This window comes from Numida meleagris, chromosome 2 (genome assembly GCF_002078875.1).
Source record: "Numida meleagris isolate 19003 breed g44 Domestic line chromosome 2, NumMel1.0, whole genome shotgun sequence".
NCBI lineage: Eukaryota > Metazoa > Chordata > Aves > Galliformes > Numididae > Numida > Numida meleagris.
Genome location: NC_034410.1, coordinates 60,524,524 through 60,551,792, shown reverse-complemented (window position 1 = coordinate 60,551,792; position 27,269 = coordinate 60,524,524). Strand labels below are relative to the sequence as shown.

The window sequence follows — 27,269 nt, the reverse complement described above, 5'->3', positions numbered from 1 at the left end:
AGCATTTGCTCTAAATAAATCCATCCCTTTCTTTTTCCTCTTCAAATTGCAATTGCAATAGCAAGACCCCAGCCTCGATTTTTGGGGTGCCTCTAGTCTTCTAAACAGATCTGCCTGAACTTTCATAACACACAGGATGAGCTATAACCAACCCAAAATAAATCTTCCAGCTATTTCTCTAATGGTTTCATTGCCACCTTCTTTCTGTTCTGCTTCAGACTGCTGATGTTGATGAAAAGGCCTTTCTAATCCAGGTTTCTGTGTCTTGTCACCAGCTATAGTACATCTCTCTATAAAGTTAAATGGAGATGCCAGGGAAATCTCTGCCTTTGTGCTCAAATCCTCATTGTTTATGGCCAACAGTACTGCATTTTAATTTTTGTTCTCTCTTCAGACATCAAATGGCAGAGCACGTTTGCCATTTTGCATGGAGGATTGGGATTAGTACAGACAAAGCAGAGAAACATCTATTTCACATTGAGAAATTAAGGATCAGAATGTCTATTGCTTTTTTTTTTTTTCCCTTTGTTTTGTTTCTTTTTTTTCTTTTTAGCAATGGCAGTGTCTCAGCATTGTGTCCACAATGCACGTTGTCTCTCCACTGTCGCTCCATTTAAAGCTAGGTACCTCTGCTTTACAGGTCTTCTTTCAGCTGTGACAGGGAACAGCGAGGGACACCAAGGCAAACACGACACCAAGGCTGAGGGCTGAGGCCTCGCTGATGAACAAGGGGCACAGAGCCACAGCACCAAGCAGGGAGGGCAGGGACATAACTAGGGGTAGCCCAGAGTCCAGCTCTCCAGGCAAATCCACAGCAGCCAGGCAGGTCCAAGCTCAAGCCAAGAGGTTCGCCCACATGTTGGGGCCTGGGTCAGTGTTGGTCCATGGCCAGGCAGGAGCACAACTGTGACCACTATAGGTGGGGCTGAGGACCAGAACCTTTTCTGAAGATCAGTGTTCGGGCTAAGCACCTACATGTGCACCTGGTGTTGTTAGACATGTGCATTGTTGTAAAGATAGAAGGCAAATGAGGATACGTAGCCAATATGTGAAGTTTCATGTGGGATGTTCCCCATTCCTTTCTGTCAATATTTGGATATTTTTCTCCGTGGCTCAGTCAGAACTTTTGAGCTCAACACAGAATTTGTTGTATGAGACTTTCTGGTCTGCATTAAACAAAAGGCAGGAGAGAGCCTGGATGGTCCCCATAGCTGTAAAACTGATGACCATAAGAATTTATGGGGCTGGAGCTTCCTTTCACAAGATCATAGTTTCTGGCTGGTTGCTTGGCCTCAGGGAAAGACGCATACCACCTAGAGGTGGATGTGTTGGACACCAAGCTGTTATTGCTCTCATGGCACTCCACTTCTCACAAGCATCCCTAGCTGAGTATTTTCAACACATTTTTAAGGAGATATTTTGCATCCTAAAGCCCAAGCCTGAAACCTGCAATTATTTATGTTCTTGACAGACTACAAATGGTGTCACTGAGAGACTAGGGGATGGTCACCAAGTCAATCCCAAACCATAAAATCAGGTGTATGTCAAGTCAAAGGGACAAGTCACTGCTGTTATGATCAAAACTCAGCAACATGAGTACATTTATGAAGTTTCAAGGCCTAGACGGTCAGAACAAGTATAGGAGAGAAGATACTGTTGGGCCCTGCTGGGCCATGGGCAGTCACTGGTGCTGCGGTCTCTTAACAGAATTATAAACCCAGATTATACCCTGATGCAGGAGGAGTAAGGGAAGATCGTAGAATCATAGAATCATAGAATCATGGAATCATAGAATCATAGAATCATAGAATCATAGAATCATAGAATCATAGAATCATAGAATCATAGAATCNAATCATAGAATCATAGAATCATAGAATCATAGAATCATAGAATCATAGAATCATAGAATCATAGAATCATAGAATCATAGAATCATAGAATCATAGAATGGCCTGGGTTGAAAAGGACCGTAATGATCATCAAGTTTCAACACCCGTGCTGTGTGCAGGATTGCCAACCAGAGCCACGTCCAGCCTGGCCTTGAACACCTCCAGGGATGGGGTATCCACAACCTCCTGTTCCAGCGCATCACCACCCTCTGAGTGAATAAAAAAACCAAACCAAGAACAAACAGGAAAATAACTCACTATATTAAACTACTATTATTAGATTACTACTGGTGGGATGCTGAGGTCTGACACAACCTCCCTGTGCCTGGGAGGAGGATGATGTCCTCAGAGCCAGGAGTACAGCCCGTGGGTAGGAGGAAAGGTGGGGTCGTGTGGGGCAAGAAAAGCACGGGTTGGCAGGCCCATGCATTTCAGACAAAAGTCCTCATATCTTCAGAGAAGTGGGACTTCCTGACCTTACTCCTCTCTGAAAACCAGGTCACACCAGAGATATGTGTATATTTACATACATAGATCTCCACCACAACTGTCTCCCTCTAAGGAGAAAGGCCAGGCAGGCCTCCAGATTACTGAGTGCTTTGGCAGCCCAATCTGCAAGAAACATAAGGCTGGGATCCAACTGCTAAGCCTTCATCAGGACCATGAGACCATCCCTAATGGGATTCTCACCCCCACATCCCTCCCCTCTCTTCTTACAGTTGCTTTAGCTGTAAGTGTCTCTTTGCTCCTGATACTTCTTCATTCATGTCTTCCCTAAGTAAGCCTGTGCTTATGACATTAAATACATTTACTGTGTGTTGGTATCAAGCACTTGCTTTTAAATGATAATCTTCCCCTTTCTGTTATTACCCCTTTATTTCCTCTGCTACTTTTCTTGGTGAGTTATGTGTGGAAGAAATTACTGCTATTTTATCTGGAGGTTTCCCTGAGGAACCTTGTCAAAATGAACAGTCCTTTTACTAAGCTTTTCCATAAAGATTGAGCAAAAATAAAACAAAATAATTAAATAGCTCCTGAAAGAATTCAGTGTCTAAAACCCTGGGGGGAAATAATGGCTCCATCTACGCTGTTTTGAAAGCCTTTATTGTAGCTCAGCGTTTATGTTCTGCATAGGGTCTTTCAGTGTCATCATCATCTCCATGAGATCCGAGTACTTTCCAGGCGTGTAGTTAAGTGACGTGACTAACAGGTGTCGCGTGTTCATTCTCGCATCCTCTTCCCAATGGGAGAAACCAGTGTGCTTGGGAGCCTTGTTTTGGAAGTATATTGCTTTTGTTTGAGGCATATTTTATTTTTGCTTTTAGTGTACTTGTTATCATCTGTTTCTGTTGAAGGAGTTTAGTATCACTCCAGGAACAAACGTGCCTCCTAGCTGCCCGTTCTCCTGAGAGCTTTGTTCTTCAATACGAGATCAAGCAAGAGGAAAGAATATCTGGAAACTTTTTCTCAAGTTAGAAACAAGAGGTGGGTGTACACATAATCTGTTCCTGCAAACCAGCGTGACAAATAGTGTCTTGCCTCTCTCCACTGTGCAAAAATATCCTTCATCCATGCAAAGTCATGGTTAACACAGCCCCAAGCACAGTTGTGGCAGGGAAACCTTGAACTTCTTTTCTCTTTTTCTTACAAAGTGCATGAGGATTCCTAAGTTTTGGCATTTGCCCTTCTTGTTGGATCAAACAGTCCAAAACTGTTTAGATTTCTGGCTCGTCTGTATCCCCCCTACTTCTCTGAGAGCAAGAATTACTGTGCTCAGTCCTGCAAGACATTGATCTTGCTGGCACCAGTTCAGCAAACCACTTACACAAGTGTTTAAATTTTAACCAGGCAGAGGAGCTGAGCCACAGAGGTTAATGGGGCTGCAGTGGGGACCATGGTGGAATCATCTTCCCTGATCCACAGCCTGACCTGTCGACATCCCAATGATGCTGTAACTTGAGGGTGACCTCAGCACATGTTTGTTTGTCCTGGAGTCAGATGAGTATATGGGGACTTCGATGACTCCGCCTTAGCTGGCCTGGCCCAAAAGTTGACATCTCCACAGAGGAATCACTGGAAAAAAGCAGATATGGATGGGATTGACTCCAAGATTTTGTCCAACAGCAGCTGGCTATGAACCTATGCTATGAATCTTTGATGTGGACACCCTCCTGGGTCAGCACCCTCTTTCTTGCTGACCCGCTACATTTTCTGAGGGTTTTCTTGCCTCCTGAAGGCACAGGATGGGAGGCCAGCACCGTGTTTTGGGTATTCAGGTTTCTGGAGACCTGGACCTCAGCAGTTTCCTCCAGCCCCATACTATAACGGTGAAAGAAGAAGCGAGCATCAAGCGCAATTCCTGCAGCATGGACAGGAGCTCGCACAGGTTCTTTGTTCTGTACAGAAACAACAACAAAATTCATCATAGGCATGATCACTCACAGTGCCTCTTCTTGAGGCAGCCAAAATTGACCCATCCTTTTTTTGAGCGAGAGAGTGGAGGGGAAACAAGCTCCAGTGGTCCCAATTACTCCGTTCGGTAGAAAAAGTATTTTCATGTAATGACCTCAGCAGGGAGTGAGCAGCTCCTTTTGTGTATTAAATTAAAATCTCTGGGGGAACATTAGGCCTTGTAATTTGTATTTCTCAGATGCAATTTAAGTCTTTCATCAAAAAACCTCATAATGACTGAGCTCTGTTCTACCCAGTAGATTCATTTTCATCTGAAGGATGAAAATAGCCAGCAACATGCTAACAAATTCCATGGGGAGAACAATGTAATGATAAAAATAATCTGATGTGGGCATGAGTTCACAAATGCAAACACAGTGCTTTATGGATCACCAAAAAGGAAAAGGCTGTCTTAAACATTTTCTTTATATTAAGAAAGAAGCAGGGAAAAACTCCCTAGCCTGCTCATTAAGGGTGAAGTACATGAGCAGCTTCCAAAGAACTGAGGCCCAAAACGATGCATCTCCATATCTTGTTTAGAAAAAAAATCCTATACATTTGGGTGACTGCTTGCATAAATGCCATCTTTTAATGCTGCATTAAACTGACTGAGGAAAGGAGAGGTCTCTCTGAGTAACAACTTTCACATACAGGTAGCTGCAGAGAAGAATGTGGTTTGCTGTGCTAATAACTGAGGTCAGATCAGACCTCATGCTCTGGGGAGAACATGTGCCATGCATGAAGTTGTAGGGCTTTTCTAAGCATTACCTGTGAGTGTAGGAGAGCAGCAAGTGTCAAGATTCTTCCTCCAGCCGCATCCTGGCTGTTAGACAGCGTCAGCAGAAATGGACTTCAGACAGAAGGGTTTACTGGTGGGAAAAGCATTCCTCCCCCTCCAGCTGGAAACCTTATCTAACCTCACTGTTTATCAAAGCACAGTCATGAAGGCATGCTTCCGCAGTGATTCATCTCCTGGGGAGAAGCAGAGCCTTTGGCAGGACGCTTGGTGATACCTCCTTAGAGCGAGGGTGTACCAAGGCAGCCACGGCCTGAAGGCAAGACACAAGCTGATCACCCAGGTCAGGGAGGAGGAAAAAGGGATAGAGAGTAAGATGGAACAACACAAGGGAACACAACACATTTTTTAAAAGCACTGGTCAAAATAACAGATACAGTCTTTGTACTATGTTGTAGTTCAAGTGACTTTGAACATCTGGCAGACTCAAAGAAAGCTAGATGACCCAGTATATTAGTGGCTTTGTCTATAATCATTTCCATTACGAATTTAAGCACAAAATCTGCTTCAGCATGATTCACCACCTCTTCTTGAAACATTTTCCACCGGGACCCTCAGTTTTTGTGCTCTCTCTGCTATTACATCAACCAGAAAAAGAAGGCCCAAGAAGGCAGAGCCCTGTTAGCAGTATAGGGAGGCTGGTAACAATGGAAAGGGAGAAGGTTGAGGTACTCAACAACTTTTAAAAGTTGTGTTCACTGGTGGCTTCTCTTCATACACCCCTCAAGTGGATGAGTTAGAAGGTGAGGACTGGGGGAGCAATGTCCCTCCCACTGTAAGGGAAGATCAGGTTCACAACCACCCAAGAGTCCCTGGAGACACTCAAGGTCAGGCTGGATGGGGCTCTGAGCAATCTGATGTATCTGTAGGTGTCCCTGCTCATTGCAGGGGAGTTGGACTAGATGGCTTTTAAAGGTCCCTTCCAACTCAAACAAATCTACGATTCAGTGATTCCATGAAAACTAAGCTGGATGTGTTGGTGTTTCTGGCTGTGTCTGCACTACCATGGTACCAGCAATATCTCTTTGTGATCTCTGTCCATCACTACTCCATCAGGAAAAATATATAGCATAGGCCTGAATTTCTGTTCTGCTTTTCATAAATCACCATGGCTGCACTCTGTCTCAGTCTCAATTCTTACTAACCAGATCTTAGGAAACTTACCAGCAAGTTTGCACTTGACACCCAGCTGAGCACTGCAGTTGATATGACAAAAGAAAGGGATGTCATCCAAAGGGATCTGGACAAGCTTGAAAAGAGGGCCCACATGAACCCAATGAGGTTCAACAAGGCCAAGTGCAAGGTGTTGCACTTGGGTTGGGGAAATCCTAGATAAGTGTACAGACTGGGAGAACTCACTGAGAGCAGCCCAGCTCGTGAAGGATGCAGCTGCACTAGAAAAGTTACCTGAACTGACTGCAGTTGTAGCTGCAGCTGGCAGTTACAGGTTATTCTGCTGAGATGTTAGACTGGCAAAAATAAACAGACATAAACAACAACAACAAATACAACACAAAACCGTGTCCCTGCTAGAAGCCTTTTCCAGAGATAGACCAGACCAAGAAGGCCAAGCTAATATAGACATGGACCAAGTTATGTGATTAAACCTTTAAAGACAGAACATGAATCACCATCATCTGTTCCTAATCTCCTCGGGTGTCACAGAGCATGTGAAATGACTGGCCTCACCAACTCCTGCCAAGCCATTTGTCCCCACAGAGCAGTCTGTTAAACCCAGAGGTGTTTTTACAGGCATGACCTGAGGCCGGGAGAAACCAGCTCCCTTCAGCTCAACGCTGGCTAGCTGAAGCCACCAGAGAAAGAGATGGATTCCCATCATGCTTCTTCTGCTGCTAATAAATCCTTATTTTCCTCACTGTAAGGGATATTTGCCATTTCCTTCTGTCTTCTTCGTTTTAACCACAGATACCTGAATGCTGAGCTTCTACAAAGCAGAGCCAGAGAGCAGGCTGTTCCTGCTGCAGTTCTCACCATCGTCTTGCAGGAGGAAAGCACCAAGCCCCGAACCAAGGAGGAGATGAACGGGCAGAGAAAAAGGCTGGCATGTTACATAGGAATTTCTTTGCAAGCACAAATATTTAAAGGATGAAAATCAATTCATAATGAATCCAGGAGGCTCTCTCTACATATTTTAACTTCTTGGTATTATCTCATTGAGGAGGCACTCCAGCCTCACTAATGTACGTTGTTACACAAGCAGAGCACTCCAGCATTGATTTTTCTCTCACAGAGGATTATGAATCAACGTGATTTAAGCAACTGAGAGTAATGGGCAGCCCTGAAAGTTGAGCCAAGCACAGGAACTTTCCAGAGAGAAGCAGCTTTGTATCAGTGCTTTTAATTACATTTGAAGACATGTACTGTCCATTAATATTTGACCTTTAATTATGTTTTTAAGAGGTGGCTCTATCGAAAACCAGTTATATCATGAAGATGTGTGCAGAAGCTTAAACCAAAGCAATATTTTTTCCTTCTGCAGCACTTTCAGGAACAAGAGTCTAAATCAAACAGCTGCCCTGTCTCGCATCTGGAGACACTAAAAGGATGTGATTGCACAGCGGTGTCTGTGAGGTGCAGCAACTGCAGCATTCTGGGGAGTCCCGGAGCAACCCAGAGCTGGCAGCCCCACAAAGCTACCTCTTTCCTATCAGCAGGACTGAGAAAAGCTGCTCCAAGGCATCCAGCACCTTCCTGTTGTGCAATACTTCTTAGGCAAGAGCAGGGAGGAAACCTCCCTCTGCAGATCCCTAAGAGCATAAATGCAATCCGTAGCGATGGTGTAAGCATTTAGGGCTGGAAACACAAATAAAATTGCTTGGCTTTGCACTTCCCACTGCGGTGATCAGTAGTTATTTGCTGTCTGTGATGGGTGCCTAAGGCAGTGACCTTCAGGGCAGAGCTGGCCAGGGTCCTCCCAGGGGTGGCGGAGGCTGCAGCTCTCCCTCCAGGACTCCCTTAGCTGCCCCAAGCTGAGAAAACCCAAAGGTTCTCCTCTTGGTTTTCTCCTCTTCCCTTGAAGCTTCCCAGTCTCCATGCTGTCCAGATGTGCTGATATCATCCAGCAGGCCTTGCATAACTTCCCTCTTGAAAAATAATAATAATAATAATAAAAGTGCTGCAGTAGCAGTTCCTATGGAAATTTATTATTTTAATAAGATCCTCCAAAGTTCTCAAAACCAAACTAACAGCTGTTCGGAGACCAGTTGTTTCCTCTGAATTCATTGAGTTTCTGGGTGAACATGGACACTTGGGATATAAATTTGAACACTGCTAAAACAGATGCTCAGAAAACGTCCAAGCCAGAAACAGTATTCCAATGAAGCTGAAAGCTGAATTTAGCAGTTGGGTCCCTGTTTTCTCTTCCCTCTGGACAGGAGGGAAAGGCTTACTGGTTCATTGTGGTGCTATTAATGGCACCAATTAGCTTTACATGTTATGTTGGAAAATGTTTTGTGTTAGATATAGGGTCAGACTGCAGGGGAAAGCCAGAGCTCACATTAAGAAGCCTCAGCATCACATTCTCTCCTGTGCTTCATGCCTGGCCTCTGTGGATGTCACTGCGTTGCTGCTGGCTTACCCCAGCGTAGAGGTAAGGAAAACCTGTTCCAGTATGAGGGATGACCACAGGGCTATGGTAGGCATCTGTGTAGTGCATAAAGACCCCCCCATACTGGAAACTGAGGATCATAATGAAATTACCATGCAGAAGATTTGAAATGAACTAAAGGAAATATTTTCTTCACACAGAACACAGCTGAACCATAGGAATTTACCATGAGAAGCTATGAACACTAAAATCTTTCTGTTTTCAAAAACTAGATAACTTTTAGGAACAGGAACACATGGAGGACCAGTCCATGGCAAGTAATACGAGCCACAGTGGGATGAGCAAGGAAACTGAATGGATGCACACAGTGAACACCTGGACCCAGGAAAAGTGTGAGCAAGGGGAGCCAACCCAGGAATGGGTCCAAAATCTCATGTGTCTTTTGGTTCTCAGCTTTCCTGACTGTTGGCTGACACAAACCTTTTGGGATGCCACTGAGGAGCCCATGGCAGCTCAGACCTTCTTCTTCTTCTTTTTTTTTTTAATACAAAGTACTCAGGATGGCATCTACCACGCTTCATTTATCTGAATTTGGTACAGAGACTGTAGCAGATTTTCTTTAAACACAGACATCCCCAGGTATTAATCAATTGATTTCCCCACCTACCTGGAAAGAGAAGAAAGCATCCTGCCTCCTGGTGCATATTTTTCCATCTTGTATTTGGTCTTAATTTTCTATCAGACAAGTCACTGGATAACATGACTTAGGCAGAGAGGCTGTTTCCTTCACACTGCACACCCAGATGCAATTCATTTCCCTACCTATCATGTGTGATTTTCATTAAGCCCAAATCTTGGTCCTACAGCAGATCCGCAGTATAGTTGCCATAGATCTGTGCGTTCTTTCTTCATAGGTTTGCAAATGAATGTGAGAAGTGGCTACTGCATTTGCTCACATAGAAAGCCACAGTGTGAGAGCATAATCTGTTCAGAAACTGTGACCCTGGCAGTTTTATTTATAGAAAGAAAATGGACAAGTTTTCTGGGCTGTGCAGGGAAATACCTGTGCCTTTTCAAGTCTGGCAGGGGTGTCTTTGCAGAGGAGTGTGGGATGAGCTGTGGCAATGACACTGCTCCTCACTTGGTTTTGAATATAGCAACTGTGAAAGATGGGCGGAAAGGACTTTTGCAATTCAAATATGCTTAAGCCATCTTTCTTGAGAGAAAAACTTGAGTATATCCTTAACTTTAAAGGCAGTGTTAATGCCTTTAAGGGTAACTATAGCCTCGTATGAATTTAAGCAAGCCATTGCACAATTTTCTGCAGAGTCCCTGCTTTTCCTCCAGACATGGGTTTGAAGATGAACTACAGAAGGAAGCATATTGATCTATCTGTGCACAGACCTAAGCCCAGAAGGATAAGTATGGACAATTAATCTCCTGCAGCAGTGTAAAATGCTTTTAAAGAGCCCCTTACGGTCCTCCTGCTTCATGCACTGACAACAGCGGAAGCCAGGCAGACATTGGAATCTGGCAGTGCTACCTGTCCTTAGGAGGAAACACTGGCTGAAGCCAACTGAACCTCCTTGTCCCATCCACACCCCAGCTATATCTGGCCTCAGTTAGCAGCTGTAATCTTTTTTTTTTCCAGGTTTCTTCCTCTTTTGGAGCTGCATAACGCCTTGGGTCTGGAGGCTGTGGTGAGGGGTGAAGAAGTTAGAATAAGGACAAAGAGGCTGGAGATATTCCTTGTATTTATCACAAAAGTTTAAGTATGCCCCTGAAAACCTTTCATATCTGAAGTCTAGCACCCTTGCCAAGCAGCACCTTGCACCGAAACTCTTAGGTTGTTGTAGCCCAGTGGGAGGAAGAAGCTGGCCCAAGCAGTGAATGAACCAGCTAACCAGAAAAGCTGATGGAGACAAACAACAAGAGGCGATTTGCTGAGACTGGGAGTCATGGGAGAGGAGAAGGAATAGGTTATTTCAAAAGGATTAAAAGGTCAAAGGCTCCAGCGTGGAGAAGTCAGCCCAAATCCACCCCAAGCTGTTAGCATGGGATCATCTGAAAAACAAATCCAAGGGCTAATCCTTCAGCGTGCTCAGGAGAGCAGTATCAGGGAAAATGTTCCCCCCATAGCCCTCTGGGCACATCTTGATTCAGGGATGAACTCTTGTGATGGCCCCGTCTGACATCCCTTCAGCTCTGACACAGTGACACCACCTCCTCTTTGTCCCAGGTTTGCTCCCCCATTGGATATAAGTATGTGGAAACAGGTAGGTACAAGGAGAAAGCCGAAGGGCAAATTCTTCCTCCTCTGACCAAAAACAGGGCACTGTCATTTCTCTCAGGAGGCTGAAGTGGGGAAGAAAACAGCACATCCTCCAGGACAGCATCTGTCTAACAGAACAATACAGTGATAGAATATCCCAAGTTGGAAGGGACAGAGTCCAACTCCTAGCTCCACACAGGACCACCCAAAATCCAAACTCTATGCCTGAAAGCATTGTCCAAACACTCCTTGAACTTCATCAGCTTGGGGCCATGATCACTGCCCTGGGGAGCCTGTTCCAGGGCACGACCTCCCTCTGGTGAAGAACCTTTCCCTAACCCCCAGGCTGACCCTTGCCTGACACAGCCCCACGACATTCCCTTGGGTCCTGTCGCTGTCACCAGAGTGCAGAGCTCAGCGCTGCCCCTCCACTCCCCTCATGAGGAGCTGTAGGCCACCATGAGGCCTCCCTTCCATTTCCAATCCCTTACATTGCCCTTCCTCACAATCAAGGATAGAGAACAGCTCTACACTATCTACGGGCTCTCTTTTCTCCACAGCTGCTCCCAGGAGTTGCTCTTGACCCAGACTTCAAACACAGACCAGGTTCTAAAATAAACAGCAGAGTAAGAAAGAAAAAAGGCATCCACTTGCATTCATGACCTACGAGGCTGCCTATTTAGCTTCCCCAGCACTTCATCCTGAAGGGTATCATCTTTGTTACCTCTCCTCACAGACACCAGGGCTTTTCAGCAAGCCAGAAGCAAAGCAGCTGATGTTACTCTTGGCGTTTAGGAACCTGTGCTGCAGTTGGCTTTAAAGGAAGGGGCCTCGGTGGGCTCAGGATGACGCCCTGAACTGGCAGACATGTTTTTCTAACAGACCTTTGGTGAAGAGAGCTCAGCAGAACTGCTCAGCAGAACCCAGCCTGAGGCTGCTGCTACTCAGCCCTGGCATTAAACCTGAGAGCAAGGCACCACCTAGAGGCATATGATCTGCACAGGCAGGCTCTAGCTCTTTCCTGCCAAAAAAAAAAAACGATGTGGCACGGCGCAGATCAGAAACGAAAAGCATCAGCATTTCTGTTTTCCTATTTCTTATTTTGTCTGAACAAGTTGATTAGTTCAAAAAATAAAGGCAAACCTGGAGGCACCTGAGAGATTGAGCTATGATCAATGTATGCTGGGAGGGGAAACTCAGCCAACAGCAAGGAATCCAGAGGGAATCTTTAAGAGGAGTATAATTCAGGCAAGGTGTGCTCAGTTTGCTGGAGGCTTATCTGAGGCCCTTTTGTGAAAATCCCAGACTCAAAGTTTATGCATTAAACAAATGCAATTTTTGCAGTTGCTGGTTCTCATCACCCAGCATATCACAGCCTTTTCCTCTTGAGTAGCTGGAGCAGTCTCTGCAGGCCAGAAAGGACAAGGATCATAGCACTGCTGAGGCAAAGAACCACTTCTCCTCACACAAGCCATTTCCTTTGGCACTTTGGTACTGAGCTAGCAATTCCCTGTGTTCAGATCCACCACCCAGAACCTAATGAGCAAACGCCTCCCAGAAACAGATCTGTATGTCTCAGCTTTCTCCCTCCTCATTTTCTTCTCGCTGGGTTATTCTTTTCCTTTTTTTACAACCTCCTTTTCCATTGTAAACCTGTTACTGGCCTCTCCCAAGTGGGAAGTTAAGAAATAGTTGTTGAGCTTGGGCAAGCAGAGTTCTATTTGTTTGTTTTGTGCCCTGGAGTATGCCTCATGAAGTTTATTTCATCTCTGAAAACTGTTACTAGTATGCAGTAGCTCTCCATAACAGTAATTATCACAAATAGAGACCATCCCTGGATCTATTTCCATCTCCGAGTTGGTATTTTCTTACGCTTGGTCTCCTTGCTCAGTCACACACTTGAGAAGAAACTCCAGTGCCCACTTTAATATTCAGAATAGTGGCCTTTGTAGTATTTCTAATATCTCCAGGCATGCTGAAAACATCACTACATCCTTGTGGTGAGAGAACCACACCTCTGACAGAACTGAGTAACATTCCCAGTGCCCCTTTAACCAAGGACCCTTTTGCTTTAGTTGCTATTCAGTTTTGCCCAGGGACATAATCCATAAGAGGCCAAAGCAGGGTGACCATATGCACTTGTGAGCCTAGAAACATGAACTTCCTTCCTCAGTGTTCGTGAGGCAGTGCTTCTAGAGATGTCTGAAACAGCTCTGTCCCCTGCACTCTGCCAGATACTAGCACCATAAAACAGGAGGCAGTCAGGCCCTTGTTCTGCAAACCACTTCAATGCGTGCTTAAAGACATTCACGTCAGTCTTGCAGTTAACGCTGCTGAGCACAGGTTAGAAGTTCAAATGAGCCCATCTAGCAATTCTGGCAGCTGCGTGAATTTACTGTAGGAACTGTCTCTCTCGAAAGCCCCAGCAATTAATATTTCTTCCTGTGTTTCATTGTAAGCTCTCTTTTGGGAGGCTTTGCATGTGGCCCCTCGTAGAAAGGTGCTCCTCATCAGCAGCAGTTCTTGGAGATGGGCAATGCTGTCTCTCTTTGCTCTTTTCCAAGAATTTCTCATTTGCACAGTGACATGTGCAAGGTCCCAGGTGCCAGCTGATTTATTCCAAGTTTGTTTCCACTTTTTTCTTCTTTCCACATGCGTACAGTGGCACATGCAGAGCAAATTCATGGCTGAGGCTTGTTTCCAGTAAAAGTCTCTCAACTACTAGTGCTGGAAATTCTACCTTCTTATTGTAAAAGATATCTTACACAATCCTGAACACACCACAGGGAAAACAGGATGTTACCTCTATTAAAGATATGAGTGATGTTTATGGAGAAAGAGGAGTGGCAGTAGGAAAAACTGTGAATACCAACCACAGCAAAAGGGCCCTTAGGTGCCCTGCCTTGTCCTTTTCCTATAACAAGGGCATAAGAAGAAAATGAAACATGCATCTGCTAATAAACACATAGCCTAACTTTCCTAGAAAAGGGAAGTGGGGATTTCTGATTTGCCTAATTCAGAACTGGTTTTCCATGAAGATAAGTGGGTTCTGACTAGGCTCACTTTGCTTTGCTGCTTTTGGCTTCCATTTTGCCAGGGAAGCCAGCTACAAATAGATACACAAAGCCTTAAGCCGTGACATATGGCCCAGTTCAAAGAACAACTATCAGAAAGGGAAGCAAGGAGTTCTACTTCTTTCTTCCATTATGTGAAACAATACATTTTAAAATATAGTGCCAGCTCCTCTTCTGGGAAACAGCAGTTCTGGTCACTGGTGGCTGGAGAAATTTAACAAACTTTGATAACAAGAGAAAATCTTGAAATACGAGGTCTTTGAATCATACCTCTGCTGTTCCTTATGTTTGGCTTGGACTTTTTCTAGATTAAATTTCCTTGTTTGAGGGAAAAGTATGATTTTAAAGGCAGGAATAAGATTGCATGGTTAAGTCAGGGCAGTCATATACTAAGAATAAAAGTTCAAGTTTTGCTTCAGTCAGGTTAGGGCCTTCCTTATTATTGTGTCCTCCAAAAGTAAAATCAAACCGCTCCTGCTTGCTTTAAGCTGGTTTAAAACTAGGTTCGCTTTTCAGAAAGTATTTTCACTGGATAGAAAAAGAAATACATTTGCAAGAACTTGAGCAAAGCTGCTCTGCTTTGTCAGCTGGTGGCAAGAACCCTATCCTGTGATTTATACAGTCCCCATTTTCACAAGGCTCATCCTAAACCTGTGTAGGATACAGCTGTTCCTGGCTATATCTGTTGAAATCAGAACCAGTACTACAATTATACAGCATAATTCTGCTAGGAAAGGTGGAATACATTTGTCTTTAAATAAGAAAAAGATGTCAGTAAAAACTGAGAAGGGTTGATTAATATTGTGAGGCTGACACTAGGGAGCAATTTTAAGGCAATAGCTGAACACCTATAGGAAACTGAAGAAGCGGGGTCGCTTTCTTTTGCCAAGGCAAGTAAATCTGCTTGGAGCAGATTCTGCAACAGCAGGAAGGTCTGGCTGCAGCCATCAAGCCTGCAGAGGTGTTCCTGGCACTATCAAATAAGGGTCTGCTTGTGAAAAGCTCCTAGCAGAGATGTGCCTCAAAGATGCTGACTGAAGGCAGCTGGCCTCAGCCCTATACACTGTATGTGTATGTCGTGCAGGGCAAATGTTGTTGCAGGAAGCTGAAGCTATATATTGTCCCTTCCCTGCCAGAGGTATCTCAGCCCCTCACGTTTTCCAGGCACTTCGCTCTGCGTTGGTGGACGTGACAATGCTGCTGGCTGCATGCAAACTTGAGAACTGGCTCATTGCTGCAACTGGAGACATGGGGTGGTGGATGTAAAGGGATCTTAGCTCAGAGGTATGGCGCTGGCAATTTAAAAGCTGCCTTTTCTGCTTTCCTGGCCCTATCAGGTAACCAAATCTCCTCTTGGTCAGTGACACCCCTGAGTAATTGCTGTAACAACTCCATGGATCTGTGAAATCCATGTTTTACCACAGACAAAGAGTAGATATTTTAATACGTGCAGTTCCTTTAAATGTAAGAGAGTGTCCAAGACAACAGGAGACCTTCTGAATTCTATTCATTTTTGTTTATCTCACTTTGTCTACAGCTTTCTCCTCAGACAGATTTTGGAATAACTTGTTCAAGCTGAAACCGGGTGCGAGAAACAGCTGGAGTATGTTTAATGTAATATTTCCTTGCAAAGCTGCCTTCTCTTGAGAGAGACAAGGTCAGATAAAGACTAGGAACTGGCAGCTGGAGAGATGCAGTCAGCATTTCTTTAACCAGCAAAGTATGCCCTGCTCAAAAAAAAATGACAGACATAAGCATCTGCCCAAAAGGACAATGAGTAGAACTTCAGTGCTAGGAACCCCGGTACATACAAGGCTACTTTCCTACCCACCTTGCAAGCAATAGGGCTAACAGGTCTGGGAGAAAAGCAAACATGTGGAATATGTAGGGAAAGAAAAACAAGACCATACCTATGGCTCAGGCTGTGTCTTGGTGTGTCCTTATACATGCTTGCTGTCTCACAAAGCAGTGGAATTGGCAAGGCTGCTCACCTAACCCTACTCAAAATGGAGGCATCAAAACAGCCCCAGAGGGGCTGCAGCAAAAGGGCTGCACTGTAAAGGAAGTTCAACATCATTCTTGGAACAATACATTTGTTAATTGCCTTAATTTCAGCAAGGCTTTTAGGCACAAAGGAAAGGGTAGAGCCAGCTAGATCTCAAAATTCTACTAAGCTGAGTCTTTGGAGACAGTCCCACGCAAAGGTGGAGCAAAGCTACATAATAGGTGGAAAAACACCAGGCACGTGAAAAGAACCACAAAAAGTCAATTAAACTCATGGATGCAAACGAGCGTCTTCGAGTGAGTTGCACGAAATGAAGATCTTGCAAATGCTTCCTAAGAAAAGCAACATAAAATCCAAGAGACATAAAATCAAAAGAACTGAAAACTGAGTTTTGACAAGCAAACCTCTGTCTACTGGAGAGGGCAGGATACAGGTTTGAGGAGCTTGGTTCATTTTTCCACCCCTCCAGTGATTTATCCAGGAAGCCTGGACAGGTCACTGACTCAGAATCACCACCAGCTAACTCTAGACCTTTTAAGGAAGATGTCTAAATTTAGGACATCAGCACCTTAGGCCTCTTTCTATCGTCAAAGGAAAGCCGGTAGTTTTCTAGAGGGCAATTCAGGTGAGCTAAGGTATTCATCTACTTCAGAAACTGTAGCAGAGTACCTGTTCTTATGCTGAGTACTGGTCTCCTTGTTTCAACTCCCTGCTCTGATACGGGGATGACTTCTTTGCCAAGAAGATGGGAAACTTGCATGTATTAAAGACCCTGAAACGCTCTGATGAAGATGATCCATCAGATAGTTGTGCACTGCTGTTACTGATTTGCTTAGGAAGATTTTCCAGATTGATGCTTTGGTTTTGACTTCCTCGCAAGCCAGAAGTGCCAAGACCTAAGTAAACAAACTTTACAAAGCACATTTTCCTCTAACCATTATTTGTAAATAAGTACTCTGTCATATGTTGCTGCATTCACAGAAGAGGTTGTATATAGAACCAGATCTGGTTTTGTACAAATGACAATTTCTGTTATTTTCCCTTACTTCACTAAGTCCTTCTGTTGCAGTCTTTGAACAAATCTCTTGTATTTACTGATTACAGTCCTTACTGTAGTTAAATCCTTGCTTGCGTGCCCATTCTTAGGCTGATTATCAAAATATGTAACTTTCTGGCATCTTTACACAATCCTAGAAGACAAAAGTCATACTGCTGGAATTTTGACTTGTGAGGGACCTCCAAACTATGTAGAAATACATCTCTTTTTTTTCTCAAAACAAACATAGAGTCCAAGCATAACTATGAGAATATGTACCTGTCCTAATGGATTAGACTATCCATCCCAGCACATTGCGTCTGACATAGACAGTGGTGAATGTGTCTGCAAGAGCAAGATGTATGTCAGTTGAAAAAATGAAATCCCAGTTAAGCTCCACAGAGAACCAGTTTATAATGGAAAAGAACTAGAACCCCAGATCCTCTGGGGCCTTTGCATGCAATCACAGCCAAGGCCTTACAGAGAGGGCTTTGGTCGCCTGCCCCATGTTACACGCACAGGGCTTTACCTTGTGCCTGCCTCCTGCTATTATACTTGCTTCTCCTGCCCAAGAGCAAATGGATTCAGTGAAGGACCAAAACAAGAGGAGCTCCTACAGCTTGCTGGGACAGGGGGCAGCTCAGCGCCTTCAATACATACGACTCACTTCAAGTGGCAGGTGGACATACTTCCTCCCATGACATCCAGAGGCAGATGGCTAAAGCAGGGGGGAAGTTCCTGTGAACTCTCACCTAAAAGCTCCACAGATTCTTTACTCTCAGATTATTTAATCCTTTTTCTCTACTGTCTAAAACTTGGCCTGGCCTCCAGTGACACAATTCCCTGACACTTCCAGTTCTTTGTTGTGGAAATTACAGGCAGGAGGAAGGTTTCACAAGGGTGTCTCTGACACCTGAATCTTTGTAAACCATCCTTTTTGTGTTTCTTGTAACAGCAATTTAAGCCCTGGGAGAAACCACGACCTTTGCTCAGTAAAGTTGATTTTCTCCTCTATTGGAGCTCTGTGCTGTTTTGATTTTTGCTACAAACAAGTTTTGGCCGCTTGCTTTCTTTTACAGTGTTTTGCAATAATTATAACTGCTGGAATTAAATTTATCAAGTCATTTCAAGCTCCTTCAGCAATGAGGACCTGACCTCCTCTAATTTTAAATAAATATGGTGAGAAGCAAAACCTGGACAACTCTGACAGCCTGTCCTCAGCCTGGCCTTCACACTAGTGTGCCAGTAGTCTCACCTGTTCTTGACCTGCCTTTGCCAGGGAGATATAGCAAGTGATATCCAAAAGGTGTGCAAAACAGGGAAAAGCGTGTCACAGAAATGGCTTTTTCCTCCTTCTTATAAGATGGGAGCTCTAACAGAGGGAATCTAGTAACCAGTACATCCATATCTAGTACTGACCGCTAGTGCTAGGACATGCATGGTCAGGAAGAGCTTGCTTTTCCCAGCTGCTGATAGCCCCTCTGCACCAAGAGCCACATAGCTGCCCCTAGTCTGACTGGGGTTTAGTATGAAGAGTGATTTCAGGAAGGAAAAGGACCACAAGAGGAACTGGGGAGGGGAGAGAGTCCTGATGTGTGTTTTAAACAGGGGGGCTGGGGCTGCTGGGTTAGTGGCAGTGCTTTATGAGGCCCACAACCATAATGCGAGGTCTTTTGAGAAACCTTGCTAAGTGCAGATGAGGAGAAATGAGAAAAGTTGGTTGGTCGCTGAGAGACCTGGGACTGTTCAGCCTGGAGAAGACTGAGGGGGGATCTTATCACTGTTTATAAGTATCTAAGTGCAGCAGCCAATAGATGGGGCCAGGATCTTTTCAGTGCTGTGTAGCAACAGAATAAGGCACAAACTGGAACACAAGAAGTTCTATGATAACACAAGGAATACCTTTTTTACTGTGATTGACAGAGCACTGGAACAGGCTGCCCAGAGAGGTTGTGGAGTCTCCTTCCCTGCAGACATCCAAGCCTGGATGCTTTCCTGTGAGACCTGCTGCAAGGAACCTGCTTTAGCTGGGGCTCGCACTCGATGATCTCCAGAGGTCCCTTCCAACCCCTGTGATTCTGTGATTCTGTGACTCAGGGAAGTTACATGTCACTTCAAAAGCCTCAATAGCAGAAGTATCTGGTAAAGGGAATTATTAGAAACTTTGTAGGCTGGGTAGTGACAAATGAGAATAAGGGCATTTCCCAGAAGGCTAGATGAGTTAGCTCTTCAATTTGCATGTTACGTCAGGGAGGAAGGGGACTCTTCCCTTTCCTCTTGTGTAAGATGAAGCCGCTAAGGGGAAAAACAACTGTGAGAGAGTCAGTCAGTGAAGTAAAGGGACAAGTAATGCAACTTTCACTTAATTGAGAAACGTGTTTCAAATCTGCAGAAAACAACATGTTGCTTCCCTTGTTCCCTGGACAGAAAGGCATAGTTTTACAATCTCCTCTTATTGTTTCACTGATAAGCAGGCCTTTCAGATTTCTGACACTATACAAAATGTCTTTTAGAAAATTCAGTCAGTGCCATGGCCTTTCCAGCTGGAATATTAAGCCAGATCCTGGCCGGCTAGCTAAGTTTTCACATCATTACAAAGTGTCATAGCTGTGGCTAGTACCTGAACTAGAAAGGGAAAAGGTAGCTTCCAAATGGGCAGCAGTGCAAATACGGAGCAGATGTTCAGAGCTTGGGGGCGAACTGGCTTGGCATGCATCAGAACAACCTGTTGAGCACAACTTCGTATTATTGTGCATGACTTTGCATTTCCATTCTGCAAGCACTGACTGCTAGTCAAAATTTGGTCCTACTCTGCTTATTTTGCAAGATCCCTGCTGTGACTCATACGGACTCCCACTGTAAATAGCAAATACAAAATACGCAAATCTTCATTTTTTGGCAAAGCTTCCTAAAAATGTTTCTGCGTGGTACAGAGCTGGTACTTCCCTGCATCCAAGGAGGGCTCGGGGTTATCCCTCCCAGGGGAAACCCATCTCCTGGCATGGTATTTCCCCTGGTAACTCTCCTCTGCACCACTGGCAACTGAATGTAAATTAGTTTTTGCATTCCTCTGACAAGCAGCAGGCTTGCTTGATTCCCTTTAGTCTTGGGACCTGAAAGCAGAGCAGAAATTGCTGCATCAGAGGATGTGGATCTCTGACAACAATAATATTTATGAATCCTTACCAAAAAAGTGTTGAAGATGTTTTTGTTTTCTCAAAAAAAAAAAAAAAAAAAAAAAAAAAGCACCTTTGGAGCTCCCCAGGATATCATGTTTGTGCTTTGTTACTCAAAGGAAACTTGTCATTTTTAACACCTATCCAAATACTTTCTAACAAGGCACTTTGACAAAGAAGTAAGTAACTTACATTGACATGAGTCACTTTGGTTTTATGTGCACATCTGAGAGAGATGGAAAAAAATAATCTTAAATAAGAGCTGGCATGAAACAGAGTTCCTAAGTGGCAGGCCTGGAAAGGCCTTGCCTATTTGTATTTTATACAGAAACGATCACTATCTTTCAACCCACACAACTGCATTGCATTTTCTTCTCCTTTAACACCAAGCAAACAGAACAAAACAGAATAAAAACCCACCTGATTTCTTTCCTAACTTGCGGATACTGATAAAGTTTATTATTGCAGTGAGCTAGGATTAGTTTTTCTTTGTAGCTAGGTGACCTCTGCTGGTAGATTCTTATCATTACTGTAATAGTTCACACTTTCAGGAACATATACGCTGATATCCCACGGGGTAAGCGCTGCCCTACATGGGCAAGAAGACACAATGCATAAGAAGTTACAACCCCAGCGCTGAAAAATAGACTCCCACACTGGAAAGGTGTAAACAAACATCGAGCCAAGATTTCTCCACTCTCAGAAGTTTTAGAGAGCAGTTTTTAGAGAACCATATACAAAAAGCTACAAGCATTTCAGTTGAGGGCCATTTCAGTTGAGGGTTTAGCTAACTTTTCAGTTTATTCAGCATCATGGTGGAAATGCCGAGCGTTGCTCAGAAGCCCCCAAATTTCATCCCGGGAGGTTATGGCAAAGGGAGGACTCGTCTCTGCTTGCGTTCCTTTCTTCTTGTCCCATGTGTTAACAGCCGCTGCTGGAGAAAGCTCAGCAGGGACACAGACTTTATTCTGACTCAGCACAGCTGCCGACACTCTGTCCGCTACCATACAGCGGCACAGAATAACACGATACCGAAAAAAACACGGGCATCCACCTGAGGTAAAACAATGCGACTTGCAGCTCGCAGCCTCAGTCTTTGTGATACCCAAGGTCACTCCTATTCTTACAGCACAGTGCGAGGAAATACCACAAATACCGAGAGGGCCTTATCTGTTTATCAGAGGTGGAACTGGCACGCTCTCCAGGGCCGCAGCTCCGCGCAGGAGCTCGAGTTCATCCCAACTGCTCCCCAGAGCCTGTGTTTGCAGCCCGCACAGGGCTCGGCGTGCTCCACACGCGTGTGCATCCACCGTGACGCTGCTCCGACGAGGCAGCATCTGCGAAGGTGCTGGAAAAGCCCCGTCCTGGCGGCGTGCACCAAGGGCGCGGGGTTTATCCCCCTCCTCCCGCGACCCACATCGCTGGTGTTAGGCGCCCAGGCCCCTAGACAGCACAACACCACGGCTGTGCCACCACACTCTCCGCTAGGCCCGAGGGACATCCCCGCTGCCGGCACCACGGCCGCGTTGGGGCGCGGCGGCTCCCGCCCGCAGGTGTGAGGCGGTGTGAGGGGTGAGGTGTGAGGTGCGGGGCGGCCGGGCGCCCTCTGCCGCCCCCCTCCCGGCCCTGTGCCCCCCCCCCGCCGTCCGCCGCCGGCGCTCTGAAGTTCGCAGGCGATTTCCTCCCCGGGCCGGCCTTATCTCGGGCCGCACGTTGCCGCGCGGTGACTAATAGCGGCACAACATTGTCTCGGGATAAAATAGCGCCGGGGCTGTTTACCCGCTCCATGGGGGTTCGCTATAAAAGGGCGCCGGGGACCGCCGCGCCAGCCAGACGCGCCGTGCCGCCCCGAGCTGCCGTCTGCCCCCGCGCCCCGCCGCCAGCGGGAGCCAGCGCCCAGCCGGCCACAGGAGAAGCCTCGTCCCTCCTCCCTCCCCGCTTCTCGACTCCCTCTTAAACCCGTCTCGCCTCCCTCTCCCACCGCCCGCTATGGATTGCAGCCGCCTGCTCCTCCCGCTGCTCGTCGCGCTGTGCCCGGCGCTGCTGCCGGCAGGTAGGTGCCGTAACCTCGCACAGGGGGCCGGGATCGGGACCGGGATCGGGACCGGGACCGGGCGGCGGGGCCGAGCCGGGTGTTGAGCCGCTGCCGCTCCCTCCGCAGCCCCCGGAGCCGAAGTGAGCGCCGCTTCGCCGCCGCCCCCCGCCGCCGCTTCGCACCGCCGCGCCCGGCGCTGCTCCTGCTCGTCGCTGCTGGACGAGGAGTGCGTGTACTTCTGCCACCTGGACATCATCTGGATCAACACCCCCGAGTGAGTGTGCCGCCGGGCTGGGGGAGAGGGGGTAGTGGTGGTGGTGGTGGTGGTGGTGGGATGGGGGCTCGGGAACGCAACAGAAGGGGGGAAGCGATATTTCTGTGCACGGACTCGCCTGCTTCTTCGCCCCACCTGCTGCTTTCCCGCTGAATTCAGCGGCGAGCCGGTTCGCTACGAGAACACAAAGGGGATCTGAGCGCCCAGGCTGAGCGGAACGCTCCCCGTTGCCCTATGCACCTGCACTCCCCTAGAGCTCTGGGTGCTGCTCTGCAGAAGGTGCAGGATGCTCCTCGCAACCCACGGAGTGGTTTTGCCAGCCTGCCTTTGCATGAGCGTTTTTTCAGGCTGAAGGGTCGCTTGCACGCGAAGTGGCCCCTCACCACCTCCTGCAGCACTTTGCTGCGGAGCAGTGCACTCACAGCGTTATGAGCTGTGCCCTCTTCTGTCGTCCCCTCCCCAAAAACTGGGGAGCCAGAGCCTCTGTAACGCTGGCTTTGGAGATCTACGCTACCACTCTGAGTGGAGAGGATCTGTGTGTTTATTGCTTCGTTCAGCACTGGCAGTTACCAAAGTTCAAAGAGATGAGGCTTTATTGCTTTCTATCACACAGGGAGGGATAGCAGCCTTGTGAAATCACAATTAGAAGGTCATTAGCTGTACTAGTAGCCACTCTAATTACAGTGTTGCAGGATCATCAGAAGTATTTGCATGGAAATTATGACCAACAAGGCATTCCCAATCCCACAACCTTTACTCATGCAATCAATCCCATTGATAAGGTTGCCTGATATACCCTGCTATTCTGAACCCACAAAATTATTGGAGTGACTTTCATGTTGTCTCTTTGATCATAGGAAGACTGTTCCTTATGGTCTCGGGGGCCCTTCTCGATCCAGAAGATCACTGAAGGACATAGTGCCAGCGGTGCTTGCTGGAGCCAGCAACAGATGCCGATGTGCCAGCCAGAGAGACAAGAAATGTCTGAACTTCTGCCAGATGGGAAAAGATCTCTGGTGCGTCTATTGTTGCTACTCTTTAAAAGGCAGCGTGTGTGAATAGGGCTGGACTGTGGTAGACTTACTCATTTTGGCACTTGCTGAGTGAATAATCTCCCCAAAGCCTCGCCTCCTACCTTGACGCTCACGCTGCTGTGATACACTTCTATGGCTTGCCCCAGAAAGATTGCTTATTGCATGCCTTGAGGAGTGGTTGATGAGACACCTCACCTTGTGGACTGCAGACTTGTTTTTTGTTTTTTGTTGTTTTTTTTCTTTTTATTAACAGCAGCACCTTTTCCCTTTTAACAGGGCTCAGTCCACAGCAGAGAAAACCTCACGTCACCACAGCAAAGCTGGTGGTTGCACTGGACCTAAATGCATGAACCAACAGTTTGTTGACAGCAGGAAAATGAAGAGGTGAGTTTTTTCTCATCCTGCTGTAGTTCCCCAGGGTAATAATAGGATGCATAGTTCTCCATTTGGGTCAACACAGGCTTAGCTGTTGATTGCAAATGGAGAGTTTTCTGGGAATCAGTGAGAATCTTTCTGGGGCTTTGTTCATGTGGTGGATCCTTAGCTTGTAAAAACAAGGGTACTGAGCTCTGCTTGGCCTCATCCTTTTGCTTAGAGGGAGCAAACTCAGATTTAAGACAAGTATAAAATAATGAAATTATGGAGGAAATAATAGAACCTGGTATTCTAGTATGTTTGGATGTTATCTCAATTACTTAAAAATATGTCCCAGCTATTCTATTATGAAATGGAGTCTGAGTGCTTTTTTTTAGATACTTTCTTCCATTCTACTGGATGAAAAAAAGTCTGTCACGATATTCAACAGGACAAGGGGAAATGGTTACAAACTAAAAGAGGGGAGATTTAGGCTGTTTATAAGGGAAAAGATTTTTATGCTAAGAGCACTGGCACAGGTTGCCCAGAGAGGTAGTGGAAGCCCTGTCCCTGGAGACATTCAAGGTCAGGCTGGACGGGGCTCTGAGCAACCTGCTGTAGCTGTAGGTGTCCCTGTTCATGGCAGGGGAGTTGGACTGTATGACCTTTAAGGGTCCCTTCCAACTCAAACCATTCTATGATTCATCATATCTTTTCTTCTGGCTGATGTAGCTGGCTTCCTAGAATGCAGGAGGCAGGTTTCTGCCTGCTGTATCCTTTACACCATCTGATTAAATGTATGCACCGTGAGTACAGGATTCTAGCAATGGAAATGACAGCTGAAAGGTTGAGGAAAGGGAAAATGAAAGTTAAATGAGCATTTGAGCCCAATTTAATATCTGAAACTAAGGATTTATTTCAGGACTGCCCTTTGAGATCCATGCACTAAGAAGTTGAGTAGTGGTAGGTGGCAGTATCACTATACAGTGCACTTCAGAGATGCATGTATGCATTGGCTTTGGTGCTTTTATGAACCCTACAGAGGTTGGAAGTCAGTTTTGGAGCTAAGCATTGGTACAGCTATATCACCTTAGGTGTTCAGTCTTAAGCCCTACGCCTGTGTGAAAGCACAGTGTATGCAGAAGCTCTCCGATGTAAACGTAGACTCTTAAGTATTACTTTGGAAAGGAAAGTGGGGTTTATGGTAGCAGGCAGTCTGATTTTTGGGTGAGACTTAGGCTCTGAGGTCTTAAAACATTTCTGAAGATGAGGCTTATATCTTGAAAAACGCACCCCTTCACTGCAACTGGGTCAGTTTTAGCTAAAAGAAATAAAACAGTTGAAAAGAGTAACACTGAAGACCTCTTGGTTGGATACGTGCTACATAAGGGCATCTTGGGCACTTAAATTTAGATGAACATTTTAACTTCTTTTAATGTTTGAATTGAAATTCTGAATGACACATTTTTTCAGTTGGTTTAAGATGGTATAATCATGACAGATGCATAGTAGTCATTGGTTTCTGAGGATTCTATGGCAAGAATTGAGACTGAGGTTTGTTTCATCAGACTGCTGAATGTCTGCGCGCTGGAGATGCACCTTCATTACTGTAACAATAAGAATATATTTCTTATTTTTTCAGGCTGGAAGCCGTTGGTAACAGTATCAAAGCTTCCTTCAGTATTGCAAAGCTGAAGGCTGAGCTCCAGAAAGGATGGAAGCTGAAACATAACAGGGCGAGCAAAAGGCAAAGCATCTGGAAAAGCCTGAAAACATCCTAGTGGGAAGATCACCCTATCTTTCTTCATTACATTTGCTGTCAAAGCGTCACCAAAGTTCTTTGACTTTTAACATTCCACAGTGGCAAAAGGCCTCTCTGTCCAAGTGTTTGTGCAGCAGAGCAAAACACTGAGGAGGAAGTCCCATATTTGGAGGTATAAAAGCAAAGGATTTCATCCCTTTGGAATTCAGACAAATGGGGAGAAGGAAAATCCACAGTAACATACTTTTAAAAGCCACCTTTCTGAGGAAACATTTGAACATTGCTACTGGAATGTTACCCATCAACTGGGCAGCTTTCAGGGTCTACTTCAAAAGTATTTTGCAAGGAAGACCTGACAGATGTGCTTAGGAAGGACAGAAAGCAAGATCTGAGTGGACAAACATCAAAGTAAAAACTCTTACTTCTTGATTAAAATGCAAAAATGAAAGCCACAGTGCTACTCTTATCAGGACTTACTGCATATATACATGTCTACCTCGCATACTGTTTGTTGCACTCCTGCTAGAGTATTTTTACACCTTGTTATTGCCTTAACTAATCAGCTGCAACCCTTTGCCTTTTTTCAGAAGTCTAGTTTACTTGTACAACCAGAGTTATCTGAATGTGGGTTAGATGCTGTGCTTGTTCACATAGCCAAAATCCTTTGCCTTTGGATACCAAAGGACCATTCAACAGAAAATAAATGTTAGAAGGCACTACTAGGTTTCCCATAACAGGGATATCTGGCTAACAAGTTCTAATAATAGAGGTTGTTGTGTCTTACACACCACCAAAACAGCACTGGAGTGGAGCTGTACCAGATACTGTTATGAGATTCATTCAGTGCCTTGTTTGGTAGAAACACGTAGAGACAAAGGGTTGTTCTAAATTATGTCAAAAGGCTAATATTGGGTGAATGTTTATAGCAGTGAATTTGTTCACATTGTTGAATTTGCTGACAGGTTTGGTTGAATTTTATGTGCTTAATTTTTTTTTTTGTATTTATATTTACACAAGTACTTCATTATATTTACCATGTTGAATACACATTGGAGCAGGCCATATTGGTCTATGCGTGTTTTATGTATTTCTGTATGAAATTGGGAAATGCTTTATGCCTATCAAGGTAAATGTCTTCAGAAATAAATATTTTTTAATTACTGTATTGGCTTGTTTTCAGCGTGCCCTGCTTTTTCTGTACTACATGGTGGTGGAGGCAGGCTGCCCCATGTACAAAGCTGACCTAGGTGAACTGTGTGCTCACGATTGCCTTTCTGTCAGAGCAGCAAAATCCCAGCATGGACAGCTTATGCCAGGCCTGTGGCAGATGTGAGACAACAGACAGTACTTGCTCTAGCTAAAATCTTCCACGTAAAAGCTTCTTGATGAATTTGAATTGGCCAAATGTGTTTAGGCTGCTCTTTCATGTGGCTAATGACGTTTTTCATCCAATGTTGGATATACTGTACTGTTAAAATATTGCCAATGAGGGTTGGATGTTCATGAACTAGAGGAGAAAAATGCATGCAGTAGGTGCGTT

General features: G+C 45.3%; 1 protein-coding gene across 1 annotated transcript; it reads left to right on the top strand.

Annotated features, from left to right (window-relative positions):
* Positions 22,081-26,894, top strand: EDN1 (endothelin 1). Its single transcript, XM_021388545.1, has 5 exons — positions 22,081-22,323; positions 22,432-22,579; positions 23,437-23,595; positions 23,890-23,997; positions 25,610-26,894. The coding sequence occupies exons 1-5, from the start codon at positions 22,260-22,262 to the stop codon at positions 25,746-25,748; spliced, it is 618 nt and encodes a 205-aa protein (XP_021244220.1). The 5' UTR covers positions 22,081-22,259; the 3' UTR covers positions 25,749-26,894.

What these genes read in the sequence shown, in the direction of transcription:
- EDN1 (XM_021388545.1), top strand. Translation starts at nt 22,260, where the DNA reads ATGGATTGCAGCCGCCTGCTCCTCCCGCTGCTCGTCGCGCTGTGCCCG. An exon ending in CCCGGCGCTGCTGCCGGCAG is followed by an intron (nt 22,324 to 22,431) that starts GTAGGTGCCGTA and finishes CTCCCTCCGCAG; the next exon opens with CCCCCGGAGCCGAAGTGAGC. An exon ending in CAGATGGGAAAAGATCTCTG is followed by an intron (nt 23,596 to 23,889) that starts GTGCGTCTATTG and finishes CCCTTTTAACAG; the next exon opens with GGCTCAGTCCACAGCAGAGA.